This window comes from Neoarius graeffei, chromosome 7 (genome assembly GCF_027579695.1).
Source record: "Neoarius graeffei isolate fNeoGra1 chromosome 7, fNeoGra1.pri, whole genome shotgun sequence".
In the NCBI taxonomy this organism is placed as follows: domain Eukaryota; kingdom Metazoa; phylum Chordata; class Actinopteri; order Siluriformes; family Ariidae; genus Neoarius; species Neoarius graeffei.
The window spans coordinates 52,502,213-52,516,275 of record NC_083575.1 but is presented as its reverse complement, the minus strand read 5'-3'; the positions used below and the strand labels follow the sequence as shown (position 1 = coordinate 52,516,275).

Genomic DNA, 14,063 nt, shown 5'->3' with positions numbered 1-14,063 from the left:
CCGGGTATTCCGCTGGCAGTTCAAAATCCGGTCGTGAAAACTCTGTCCGGAAAGCCATAAGGGTCACAAATCTGTAGATCGTTTATTTTAGACATATATCTAGTTATCTGTTCATTAGAAAAATGAGCCGTGTAGTCCGTCGGTTGAAATTGATCCATTCTGTACATGAGTGCAGCAGTATTCAGCGGTGTTTTTGACCGACACGATGGCGGTTGTGTACTTTCCGGTCACGTGACTGCAAGATCTCTATACATATACATAAGCATAAAATGTAACTTGATGCTAATGAACTCTTAAGCTATTCCTCTAACATGAATGTGTTTTTTTTAATGCAAGTAGATGATCAGTCTATACCAGGGCTTCAGACTGTTTCAAGGAACGAAAAGAAAAGCTGGAAATATAATAATCATTAACTGTTCTGGAACAGAAACATTAAAAGGGGATTTGTGACTCTACTGACAGCGTGTAACATTACATTTGGACTTATTTTGTTTTGATAACACCCTCTGGTAAATTATTATGGGCTATTGAAAAGCTCTGTTAGATTAAATTCCATAGCCATCTACACAGACCCGGAGTACCATTTTTAAACCAACAATGTTATTATGTTAGGCCTACACAGAGCCTGTAAAAGGACCAGAATGAACCGTGGATTGTTCTAACCAGGTAGAAATGTGACATTGAGGTTGGAATGCAAGAGTAGACTGTTAAAACTAATTTATATAGATATTTTACTGTACCTTGCTGTATGCTTAACATTCTTAAATGTTTTCGATTTGCATTTCTTTTGCAGGAAAGAGTTATTTTACAACATATCAACTGATTTCACAGCTCTACTTTTAATGAGGAGTTATTTGAGCATTTATGGTTTTCACTATTTCTGTACTGAAAATCATGAACCTTAGTTAATTAATTAAAACCGACATAACAGACTGTGCTTAGACACAAGGCCAAGGATGTCATGAAATCTATATGGCTGTATTACTGTTTATTTAAAAATGTATGTTTGGATTTTATGTTCTTCTTTGAAAAGGTTCAACTCCTAATGCTTCTTTTACCAAAAATGTAGAATATCATGTCATTCATTCATTCATTCATATAAACACGTGTGTGTATATACCCCTTTAAGTAATTACAAAAAAAAATTTTGCATAATTGCACGCTCACAGAGCCTAACATTTATTTTTGCTCATAGAGAATATTTATTTACCCAATAAAAGGTAAAACATGCACAATAAAAATAATAAAAGTAAATGGTAGTAATTTACGTAATGGTCATTTGGCAGTTTGCTCCAAATTCTGTATCTGTATGTCAAGACTGATATTGCTACTGAGTTAATCAGCGATGAGAGCTGTACAGGATGCCTGGAGCATTTTCCATAAGCTCGGTTACTGTAGCATATGCGCTCCCACCCTACACATGCTCTTATTCATCTAATCGCACTGTCCTCCCCTTAGTCCTTTCTGCTTCCCTCTCCGTAGTGCTCTCTTTTGTTTTGTTGAGTGGGCTCTAATCCAGGCTGATTGTGTGCCCTGCAGTGTTGCGGGCCGACTGCTGGCTTCCTTTTGATCTGCGGATCCCTTTAAATTACTGCTAAATGGCATTTGGCCTAACACTGGATCAGGAGAACATTATTGATAAAAGCGTTTGGGCCCCCTCTGGAGTCCAGCAGCACTCTTATGAATCTTTAATGTGTCAATCTGCTGAAAGGAAGAGAGGAGGGAGCTGCTGCTGACATGCCTCAGGACACACTGCTTTGCTAGCACTTCATAAAGTGTGTTTGCCATTGTTTAAAGTGAATATTGTGTGTCTAAAAAAAAAATTATTAAAATGGATTCAACGAAATTGAAAACTTTGTAGTTGAACGTCTATCAGTCCTGCTGTAGCTATGATCATTAAGGTTCTTCCCCAAATGTAAGCTGCTTGAAGTATTTCAGGAAGTTGTTGATATTTTTTGCTCTGTTTGTCCTTTTAGGTGCAGACAGCCTATAAATGCGCCTGTGTCTTGCGTGACACCATCAATCCGTACCTGCTGAGGAGGATGAAGGCTGATGTAAAGGCCAATCTCTCATTACCAGACAAAAATGAGCAGGTCTGCATTAAAACAATGCTCGTGTCTTACACATGACGCCAGTCTGGCTTCAGAAGACCCCTGGACAGCTATTCTAAAACTTCTCAAATGCATCGATAAATCTGACTTCAACAACTTGACTAATTGCTGCCATTGTGTAATATGCATATGTATTTTTTTTTCCAGGTACTGTTCTGTAGATTAACTGAAGAGCAGCGGCAAGTCTATCAGAACTTTATAGATTCTAAGGAAGTGTATCAGATACTGAATGGAGATATGCAGGTAATTTTTTCACCTTGGCAGCAAAGTCAAGTGGTCTGAAAATGAGCGAGCATGAAAAACCGAATGTAGGAAGTTTTATTGTTGAAAACTGCTTTTAAATGTAGCCATAGATAGCAAGCTACTGATTAACTATTGATAGCTTGGAGGTAGATTAGTGTAGAATATCCATACATGTAGTACTCAAGTAAAGTGTTTCCAGGTGGAGGTGCTCATTCAATGTTCGTTTGTTTTATTTATACATTATTCCCTTTACTCTCGATCAGTATGGCTAGTCCCATTCACTTACTTAAATGTATGGGGTAGCTTTTAGCTTTTAAATTCCTAATTTTATTTGCAGATATGGCTACTGTTTATTACTGTATATCTGCTATTATAACCTATTTTAGGGTTATATGAATTATATTCACACAAAGCACAAATTGACAGATTCACAACATTTAAAGTGGATACGATCGACTCCACAACTGTTTACGTTTATCTAGGCTATGATAAATATTTTTTTCATAATAAGCTATTCATCACAGAGCTCTAAATATGAGCGGAAGTGAATGCTGTGCAACTTTAGTGCAGTTTACAAACTCCCTTTTTTGTGGTCACTGTAGTCCATTAGCGCACATATATAATGCAACATTGAACACTCTGAAGAGACTTTTACCCTGCTGAATGACCCTTATTAAATCAGTTGAATTTATTAAAGCCATCATGAGTAGTGTTTGACTTAAGGAATGCGTTTTTCTGCTATTTCTGTAAATATGAATCTAAAGCCCTCCCCCCCCCCCCCCCCCCCCCCCCCGGTCCAGATTTTCTCTGGGTTGATAGCTTTGAGGAAGATTTGCAACCACCCGGACCTGTTCACTGGTGGGCCACGCCTGCTGAGGAGCATACCTGCAGAGGAACTGACTGAGGAGGAGCACTTTGGCTACTGGAAGCGCTCGGGCAAGCTAATAGTGGTGGAGTCTCTGCTCAGGTTGTGGTTCAAACAGGGACACCGAGTCCTGCTCTTCACTCAGTCCAGACAGGTCAGTGTTTTAAGCAGAGCAGGACATTAAAGATTAAATAAAGAGGCAGCAGAGAACTGCTGAGAGATATGAAAAAGAAGAAGAAGCCTTTATTTGTCACATGTACGCTCAAGCACAGTGAAATTCCTCTTCTGTATGTAACCCATCTGAAGCAGTGAACACATGCGTGCACATGTCAGTGAGCAATGAGCATGCACGCATACCTAGCAGTGGGCAGCTATGCTACAGCACCCGGGGAGCAGTTGGGGGTTAGGTGCCTTGCTCATGGGCACTTCAGCCATGATACAGAGGGAGGGGAAAGTGCTGTTCATTCACTCAACTCTCCTCACCCCCCCTGGTTCCAGGACTTGAACCGGTAACCCTTTGGGCCCAAGGCTGCTTCTCTAACCTTCAGGTCATGGCTGCCCTGAACAGTTATGACAAAAGCTCAGAACTTTATTTATTTTGAAATAAATTTGATGATATGAAATAAATACTGATTTGTATAATATGAATAGGTTTGGAGATATTGAAATATCCTTGCTATTAAATGCTCAAGGATTATTTCAGTATGTTTATATATATTTTTTACATTATTGTAATATATTATTTCAATAGAGCAGGAATAGGGAAGATACCTGACTTTTTTTTTTTTTTTTTCCAACCAGCTCTCTAACACAACATTAACACATTTCAAATGGCAGCATAGCTCCGATGACATTGTACGTTTATTAAGTTGGTGGACTAAAAAGATTACACAATTGGGAAAAGATGCCATCGTCTTTTCAAAATTCCTTTAAGATCACCCATTTATTGTTTGCCTCCGTGGGCATGCCTTTAAGTAAAAACGTGAATAAAGCCCATATATGATGGATAAGCTCCACTTGCCGTGTCTCAAGAAGAAGCAGCTAAAGCACCAATAAAGTTATTATGTCATTTTCCCCTCTAACAGAATTCATTATGAGCTCTTATTGCATTGTAGGGTGTCTGTCAGGACCCAGCTGTCTTTGTTCAATAGAAATGAGATTTGGCTTCAGAGAGAACCTAAAACCCACACAGTTGGTACTTCTGTACATGTAATATTAATCTCCCTTAATCCTATTAGCACTAATCCTGTTCTCAATGCTCTGTCTGAAACCATTTCTCCCACATACACAGATGCTGGAGATCCTGGAGGTGTTTGTCAGGGAAAATGGATATACCTATCTCAAAATGGATGGCACCACCACCATCGCGTCTAGGCAGCCGCTCATAACGCAGTACAATACGGTAAGTGATTTTATTGATTGTTCATGCCTCTTTTGATATTCTGTGATATTCATGTTGTCTTGTTTTATCTTCTAAATTGTGATAAATGTATTAACCGGTGCATAAACTTGTGTATGAACTATTTTCTGCAGAACAAGGATATATTTATTTTCCTTTTGACGACCAGAGTTGGAGGATTGGGCATCAACCTGACGGGTGCAAACAGAGTAATCATCTATGATCCAGACTGGAACCCGAGCACAGACACTCAGGTTTGCCAAAATCGAACATGCTTGGAATGCTGTGGTCAAGTGTGCACATTTACTGTCATAGCTGATTGAATGTTTTGAGCACAAACTCTGATTAAAGAGCATCTTTCGGCTGTACTCTTGTCTTTAGGCCCGTGAACGTGCTTGGAGAATAGGGCAGAAACAGCAGGTGACTGTTTACAGGCTGCTCACCGCTGGGACCATTGAAGAGAAGATTTACCACAGGCTAGTTCTCAGTTACCCCTTTTCCACCAAATCAGTTCCAGGGCTGGTTCGGAGCCAGTGCTGGTGCTGGTTCGCAACTCGTTCAACTTGCGAGCCAGCTGAGAACCAGTTTGCTTTTCCATCGCTCGCGGTGCCACGTCATTACGTCGCTGTATACGTCAGTTACGTCGCTACATTTGCATAAACCTTGGCGTGAATATCGAAGCAAAAACAACATGGAAGAAGCAGCAGCAGCAACAACAACAATAATAATAATGGATGACTTCACGTTTGTACAGCTGCTGCTTCTCGCCGCTTAAAAATGGTGATCTTTCACGGTCTTGTTGTTGGTCTTAACAACTCCGCCCCCCCGGTGACGTAAGCGGTTCTTTCCTCTGGCCCAGCAGAGAGTTGGTGCTAGCCTGGAACCGGTTTTTCTGGCCCCAGAGCTAGTTCTTTGTCAGTGGAAACAGAAAACCCGGTTCCAAACTAAGCACTGGCCCTGAACCAGCCCTGGAACTGCTTTGGTGGAAAAGGGGCAAGTGATGTAGTTTTAAGTAAGTTATGTAGTCTTTTCTGCTGGGTTTAAACTGTTGTTTTTTTATGACATTGCTTTATTTCTAATGGTTGTTTTACCTAATAGTTGATGATAAGTATACTTTGCTTTGCATTCCTCAGTGCTGCTCTTTGCAAATTATTTAATTGACAGACATTGAAAGGGTTTGGATTAAGTATCAAAACAAATTTTGCAAATTGGCCACTAAAGGCTACACTAAATCATTGTGTGATTTTATAAAAGGAGCCAATGGGAGTTCTCAGACAACATGAAATGATATTATTAATATGTAAATTGATTAGTTTGTGGCTGACTACAAACTGATGTGCTTGTACTGTCAGCAGTGTGCTGTTAAAGCAGGTCAGAATTTAAATTGCTATGATACGAGTCATTATGGAAATGGTTGAAATGCAAGTCTAGCATGTGTTGTAAGAAATTGCTGAAAAATCTAATGGTGCTTTTCATGTCTAATTCTGTAGACAAATCTTCAAGCAGTTTCTCACAAATCGAGTGCTCAAGGATCCAAAGCAGCGCCGTTTTTTCAAGTCCAACGACATTTATGAGCTCTTCTCACTTAGCAATCCTGACGGCTCCCAGGGAACTGAGACCAGTGCAATATTTGCAGGTATTAATGAAATGATAAAAAGACCAGAGTTGATTTCTCTCTATCAAGACTACTGTCATATGCACTTGCATCTTTTAAGGAAGCAGCTTTGGAAACAACTGGAAAATGTGACTTCGTTATCATTTATTTGATCACTTTATTATTTAGTCTATCACTTATCACTCATCATATTTTGAAGATAAAGCTATACAAATTGAACTTGTTTGTAATCCAAATCGTACATTTCACAAACTGTCCACAATGTGGTTCTGCGACTACTTTTTTTTTTTTTTTTAGGCACTGGGTCAGATGTACAGATTCCAAAAAGATACAAACCACCTCATCAGTCGCCATCAGAGCCAGAGAAAACCCACTCGTCTTCACTGTGTAAAGAAAATGCTTCACCTGAGCCTTTAAACAGAAAAACTCCAACTCTCAATGGCCTTTCTGAAAGTGACTCTTTAAACATTACATCCACATCACACTCTGCTGATGATTCATTAACAAATGGTCATCAGCAGGATCTGTTTATCGCAAACACTCCTCAGAAACACCGGGAAAAGAAAAAGCACTGTGACGTGACCGATGCAGTGAGCCGGCCCTCACATAAACACGAGAGTAAAAAGCGTAAGCACAGCAAAGATGCCCGGTTTGAAGGTCATCGAATCTCTCACCTGGTGAAGAGGAGGAGATACAAAAGAGAAGATGGCGAGGATCAGAAGGACACAAAAATTGAGCAGAAGAATGATGACTATGTTCTCGCCAAACTCTTCAAGAAGTCTGGGATCCACAGTGTTATGAAACATGACACAATCATGGAGGCATCAAACCCAGACTACGTACTGGTGGAAGCTGAGGCCAACCGGGTTGCTAAAGATGCCCTTAAAGCACTGAAAGTGTCCAGACAGCACTGCAGGCTGCCATTCAGAGGATCTGCACCAGCAACACCACCCCCGGTCAGGTAAACTAGGCTTAGCCACTACAGAACCACGTACCTTTTTATTCCTTATAGCTTACCAACACCGATCCTGTTCTGCACATTTTGATGTTTTCCCTGCTCTAATGATTAAAGTAAGCAGCTCATTAAAGTCCGTCCTGAGTTGAAATGGGTCTATCAGGGAAAACTGGTGTCCTAGGCTGAAGGATGGGTATACTGTATTTTACTTACTGTGCCTTGTGAACGTATTCACCACCTTGGTGTTTTTCCTGTTTGGCTGCATTTCAATCTGGAATTAAAATGGATTTTTAGGGTGTTTGAAACCCCCCCTTTTTTTTTGGTGCCACTCCCCCCACCCTGCCCTCTATTGTCAATACTTTGTCGAGCCACCTTTTACTGCAATTTACAGTTGCAAGTCTGTTAGGGTATGTCTCTTAGCTTAAGCCCAGCGTACACCTTCCGGATTTCATCGGGGCTTCGTGTGTCGGGCGATTGGTTACAAGTATACGGGCCTGATTTGATCGTTTCAAAATTCCCTGCACATATTTGCGAGACATCGTACACGTTCAGCCCGAATAGATGGTCACGTGTTCAAGATGTCACGTGATCTAGTTTGTTTTTTTTAATATATATAATATATATAAATTTTGAATATTAGAATCAAAAAGGGATAATAATCCCAACTAGACAAATCAATAATAAGAATTGATTCTAATTTGTTCAGTCGTTCTTAAAATTCAACTTGTTCCAGGATTCTGGACAAGCGATTTCTGTACCGCTGACAATGCTATACTTTACCAGGAATTTTCAAAGCTGACACGATTACAGCCATAGCCTCGTTCCTCTTTTCCCGTTTGCAGTAATCAGGTGAACTAACGTCATAAAGACAAGTGGACACCTTCCCAAAGTGACGCAAGTTGTGCTTCCCGGTCTGCAGTCCACGTGTGATCAATCCTGGCACTCCAATTGGCTGTTTTAAAATTATCGTAACTGATGAGATCATAGTAACAATGCACACACTACCGATTGTGTTGCGTACGAGGAGATTGCGTCCAAAAATATCAAGACCAGTTTGATCTGAACCGAGAACCAATGAAATCGGCTACGAGGTGCCCCCGCACACATTTACGATTCGCAAGCGATTTAATCGGTCCAACAAAATCGTAAGCGAATCAGGAAGGTGTGCGGTGGGCTTTAGCACATCTAGCCACTGGGATTTTTGCCCATTCCTCAAGGCAAAACTGCTCCAACTCCAAGTTAGATGGGTTGCTTTGGTGGACAGAAGTCTTCAAGTTATGCCACTGATTCTCAATTGGACTGAGGTCTGGGCTTTGACTAGGCCATTTGAACACATTTTAAATATTTCCCTTTTAAACCACTCTGATGTACCTTTAGCAGTATGTTTAGGGCCATTGTCCTGCTGGGACGTGAACCTTCATCCCAGTCTCAAACCTCTGGCCGACTGAAGCAAGTTTTCATCCAGAAATACCTTATATTTAGTGCTACCAATCTTTCCTTTCACCAGTTTTCCAATCACTGCCAATGAAAAGTATTACCTCAGCCTGATGCCGCCGCCACCACCATGCTTCACTGTGGGAATGGTGTTCTCAGGGTAATTGGAGGTGTTGGGTTTGTGCCACACGTAGCATTAACTGTGGTAGCCAGTAATTTCAATTCTACTCTCCTCTGACCTGAGAACTTTCTTCCATGTGTTGGGGAAGTCTGTCGCATGCTGTTTGGTAGACTCCAAATGGGTTTTCTTATTTTATTTTTTCTTTCAGCAATGACTTCTTTTTTTTCTGCACACTCTTTCGTAAAGCCTCGCTCTGTAGAACGTATGGCTTAAAGTGGTCCTATGGACAGATACACCCATCTCCGCTGTGGATCTTTGCAGCTACTTCAATGTTATCTTTGATGTCTTTGTTGCATCTCTGATTGATTGTACTCTTTGCCTGGTCTGTGAGTTTTGGTGGGCGGCCTTCTGTTGTCAGGTTTGTAGTGGTGCCATATTCTTTCCATTTTTCTATAATGGATTTAATGGTGCTCCGTGGGATATTCAAAGTTTGGGATATATTTATTTATTTTTATTTTATTTTTTTATAACCCAACCCTGATCTATACTTCTCCACAGCTTTGACCTGTTTGGAGGCTCCTTGGTTTCCATGTTGCTTGCTTAGTAGTGTTGCAGAGTCAGGGTCCTTCCAGAACAGATGTACTGTATTTCTACTGACATCATGTGATACTTTGAGTGCACACAGGTGGACATTAATCAACTAATAATATGACTTATGAAGTTACAGTGTCCGAAACCACTCACTCGTTCACTACTCCCTATTCCTTATATAGGGAATTACTATGTAGAGGATTAGTATATAGTGAGCTCATTGGTAAAATGAAGAAACGCTTTCGGACACTACTTCGTCGCGCTGGTATTTACGTCATTACTGTCGCACAATTAAAACGTGCTAGATCAGTCGGCTGGTGGGTTTTCAAAATAATAAATACATGCATGTATTTTTGTCATAAATTCATGTTATACTGAGCATATTTCCCACATTAATAAATACAAAGTACTTTGTTGCCCCTTTTCCACCAAAGCAGTTCCAGGGCTGGGTCGGGGCCAGTGCTTAGTTTGGAACCAGGTTTTCTGTTTCCACTGACAAAGAACTGGCTCTGGGGCCAGAAAAACCGGTTCCAGGCTAGCACCAACTCTCTACTGGGCCAGAGGAAAGAACTGCTTACGTCAGCGGGGGCGTAGTTGTTAAGACCAACAACAATAACAAGACCGCGAAAGATCGCCATTTTTAAGCGATGAGAAGCAGCAGCTGTACAAACGCGAAGTCATCCATTATTATTATTGTTGTTGCTGCTGCTGCTTCTTCCGTGTTGTTTTTGCTTCGATATTCGCGCCAAGGTTTATGCAAACGTAGCGACGTAACTGACGTATACAACGACGTAACTGACGTATACAGTGACATAATGACATGGCTTCCCTTAGCACCGCGAGCTATGGAAAAGCAAACTGGTTCTCAGCTGGCTCGCAAGTTGAACGAGTTGTGAACCAGCACCAGCACTGGCCCCGAACCAGCACTAGCCCCGAACCAGCCCTGGAACTGATTTGGTGGAAAAGGGGTATGTGTCTGCTGCATCTTTTCAGTTCTTTTAAATCAAGGCCGAATACGTTCTTCTTTGCCGCTGCCTTTTATTAAATCAAATTTGAAACTTTTTAATTTGATTTCTTTTAGCATGACCGCATTTGGTTGGTGACCATCGGTTGTAAACTACTTTTCATGATGCATTGTGGGATACTTTGAGTGCACTATATAGGGTGCAAATAATCCTCACTAAGGTTTTGGACAGCACTACAAAATGGCGTCCCCACTATATAGTGCCCTATATAGTGAGTAGGGAGTGATTTCGGACACAGGGTTAGTTAGACCAGATCTTATTTAGGGGTTACATAGCAAAGGGGGTAAATACATATGCACTCACTACTTTTCAGTTTTTATTAGTTGTAGGGGTTGGAGTTTTTTTTTTCTTTATTCCACTTCAACAATTTGGACTATTTTTTGTTAGGTCCATTACATAAATCTAAATAAAAATCCATTTTCATTTCAGTTTATAATGTAACAAAAGAAAAACATCAAGGGGGTGAATACTTTTCATAAGGTGCTGTATACTGTGTTTCTGTTTTAGAAAAAGATTTGGACAGAAGAAGAACTCTCTTCTCAACCATTCCTCGAACACAACACAGAAAACAGACGAGAAATGCAAGGTAAAAAAAACAAACACTATCTTGTGTACCCTAAATATTATTAACTATTTAATCTAGATTAATCTAATCAGGTGTGTGTGTGTGTGTGTTTAGGACGCAGAGTTGATAAAGAAAGCAGGCGTCAGAACACCAGGACCTGCTGTGCACTTCAGTGGAGAGGGAGTGGAGGAAGAGGCACTTTCTGCTTCCCTCTCCTCCTCCTTACTGTTAGCCAGAATGAGGGCCAGGAATCACATTAACGTACCTCACAACCAAGATGAAGATGATGCTGATGATAATGAGCAAAGAGAGCAGTCTGCTACTCCACATGCCTCCCCTACTGAGCATGATGAGCTGCTGGTGGATTTAAGGAACTTTGTGGCCTTTCAGGCTCAGGCTGATGGCCAAGCCAGCACTCAGGAGATCCTGCAGTATTTCACCCCGAGATTAACCTCCACGCAGACTCCAGTGTTCAGAGAATTGCTTCGGAACATCTGTGACTTCCACAGGCTCCCTGGACAAGAGGGGATGTGGAAACTCAAAGCTGAATACAGATGAAGTGATGGGAATATGTTTAATGTTTATACATAAATTTATTTTGTAAATTTTGAATGCTTTACCGTATGTGGTAACGGAACTCGCACTGAGATAAATGCTGTAATTTTTCATGGTTAATGTATAGTATACGTATGTTGATGGTAGCATGTTTAATGGTATGTGATTGATATACCTTTTTATTATTACTTTTAAAGCACTCATTTTCTACCTTATTGTTGCAGTTCACTTACTGATGATATACTTGACAAGCTTTTTTTTTTTTTCCTCTCTTCCCTCCACTGTATAACTGACAATGGGCAAATCTCATTCAGAGAGACAAACCTGGGCTACAACTGTCATAGTATAAAACATTTTTGTTTTCTTCAACTGTAAACTTGATTGAGTAATTTCAGTCTTGGGTTTATTTTTTTTCCCCTGTTTTGTGCAGATACAGTACCAGTCAAAAGTTTGGAAACACCTTCAAATTTGATGTTTTTATTTTTTCTACATTGTAGAACAATACTGAACTCATCAAAACTATGAAATAACATATGGAATTATATGGTAAACAAAAAAAGTGTTAAAAAAATGTTTCATCTTTTAGATTCTTCAAAGTCGTCACTATTTACCTTGACAACAGCTTTGCACACTATTGGCATTATCGGAACCAGCTTCATGAGGTAGTCACCTGGAATGCTTCTCAATTAATAGGTGTGTCTTGTCAAAAATGGAATTTCTTGCCTTCTTAATGCATTTGACACCATCAACCAGTAAAGAGTAAATAATAAAAATACAGTAAATAGCCCTTTTTGACAACTGTAATCCATATTATGTCAAGAACCACTCAACTAAGTAAAGAGAAATAACAGTCAGTCATTACTTTAAGACACGAAGTGTCTTTTAGTTAATTAAAATAAAGAAAAAACATCGAATTTGAAGGCGTTTCCAAACTTTTGACTGGTACTGTATGTACAAATAATGCCATCATTACTGTATGTATTTATTTGTTTGAACACATTCTAGTGCTGCATTCCAATGAAATCTGTCAGTGTGGAAGAATTAAACTGTTTATATACAGTCAGGTCCATAAGTATTTACAGTTTTACATAAGTAGTGACAGTTTCATAGTTTTGCCTCTGTACACCAGTGATGGATTTGAAATGACACAGTCAAGATGTGATTGGAGTGTTAAACTTTCAGCTTTTATTCAAGGAGTTTAACTAAAATATTAATCTGTACTGTGAAGTGATGTCTGATCGGTTTTGCAGCATTTGACTGAAGCAAAGCATAAATTATAGCTCGATTTACTTCAGAATTCATCCTGCTACTTCTATCAGCAGTCACATCAATAAACATCAGTGACCCAGTTCCTTTGGCCGCCATAGATGCCCATGTCCACCATGTTTGATAGATGATGTGGCAGCTTTTGTCATGAGCCCTTCCTTTAATTCTCTATACTTTTCCAGTAATTCTGGTGCAAGTTAATCTTGCCTTCATCTGTCCAAAAAAAAATCTCGTTCCAGACCTGGCAAGCTTTCTAGCAAAGTCTGTCTCTGAGGTGTTGATGTTTGCATCTTGAGGTAAATGCCCTGTATTCTCTTGATTGGAGACTTTGACAGTGATGGACCTACCTCCTTGATGGTGTTTTTGACTTGCTAGATATTGGGAAAGAGTTTTTCTTTACCAAGGAAAGAATTCTGCAAGCCTCCATTTGAATTGTCTGTTTAAAAAAAGGTTGTAATTCCTAAACAGTTAATGCTATATTTTGGTTAAATGTATTGAATTAAAGAAGAAATTCTACACTCCAGTCATATCTTGATTGCTTTGTTTCAAATCCAGTGTGATGGTGTACCGAAGCAAAAGTCCAAAAATTGTCACTGAGCAAATAATTATGGACTTGTCTATAGAATGCTATTCTCTGTAACAGTATTTTGATGGGCAAGACAGTAAGTCATCATCTAATCTAACACTATATTAATACTAGGGAAATAGGTCCAAATATAGTTAGGTTTATATTTCATATTTGCATTATGTTTCCTCGAATTCAGTCTTGGTGAAAAGTCTTCCAAATACATCTTCCTTATATTATGCAAATTCAATCAGAGTTATTAAGTTGGAAATGAGATTATTTAAATTGCAGCCTGACGCTAGATTCGATATGGAATAATCATGCAGTGTGATGTATTTATAAGATGAGATAAATACAGTCATTATTGTCCCTTTTTTAATCTAAAATCAGTAGTTACTCTCAGTTTCATTGTGCTATAAATGATGATGAAGTTCCTCTGGTTAACTCAGTGGGTTAATTGCTGAAGTGTTGGGCTAATGGTTATTGACATTTTGGTATATATAGGCAATTTCTGTATTTCAGTGATATCTACTCTCAGGTAACCTAATATAAAATTACACATAATTAGTCTAGATTGCTTTCGGGTTTATGTTCTCTTCAAGACTGCAGGAGTCAATAAGAGCACAGTGTGGCTTCAGATCCCGCTGACCATGGTACTGAAATCTCAACTCGCACTTCACTCTGCTCACGTGCTTTCCATCACACTCCTAAACGTTCTGTAATTAAAACGAATACATGATTTCTTGCATTTGT

At 39.6% G+C, this 14,063-nt stretch overlaps 1 protein-coding gene across 2 annotated transcripts in view; it reads left to right on the top strand.

Moving 5' to 3' along the window:
* Positions 1-14,061, top strand: part of ercc6 (excision repair cross-complementation group 6) — a 40,265-nt gene extending 26,204 nt beyond the window's left edge. For both annotated transcript variants that reach the window (XM_060925934.1, XM_060925935.1), the window contains exons 11-20: positions 1,977-2,093; positions 2,259-2,354; positions 3,155-3,373; positions 4,511-4,621; positions 4,753-4,872; positions 5,000-5,094; positions 6,109-6,254; positions 6,531-7,194; positions 10,867-10,945; positions 11,039-14,061. In XM_060925934.1, coding sequence (XP_060781917.1) covers positions 1,977-2,093; positions 2,259-2,354; positions 3,155-3,373; positions 4,511-4,621; positions 4,753-4,872; positions 5,000-5,094; positions 6,109-6,254; positions 6,531-7,194; positions 10,867-10,945; positions 11,039-11,482 — 2,091 coding nt within the window. In that variant the 3' untranslated portion in view covers positions 11,483-14,061. The remainder of the gene's footprint in view (positions 1-1,976; positions 2,094-2,258; positions 2,355-3,154; positions 3,374-4,510; positions 4,622-4,752; positions 4,873-4,999; positions 5,095-6,108; positions 6,255-6,530; positions 7,195-10,866; positions 10,946-11,038) is intronic.
* The last annotated feature ends 2 nt before the right edge of the window (positions 14,062-14,063 follow it).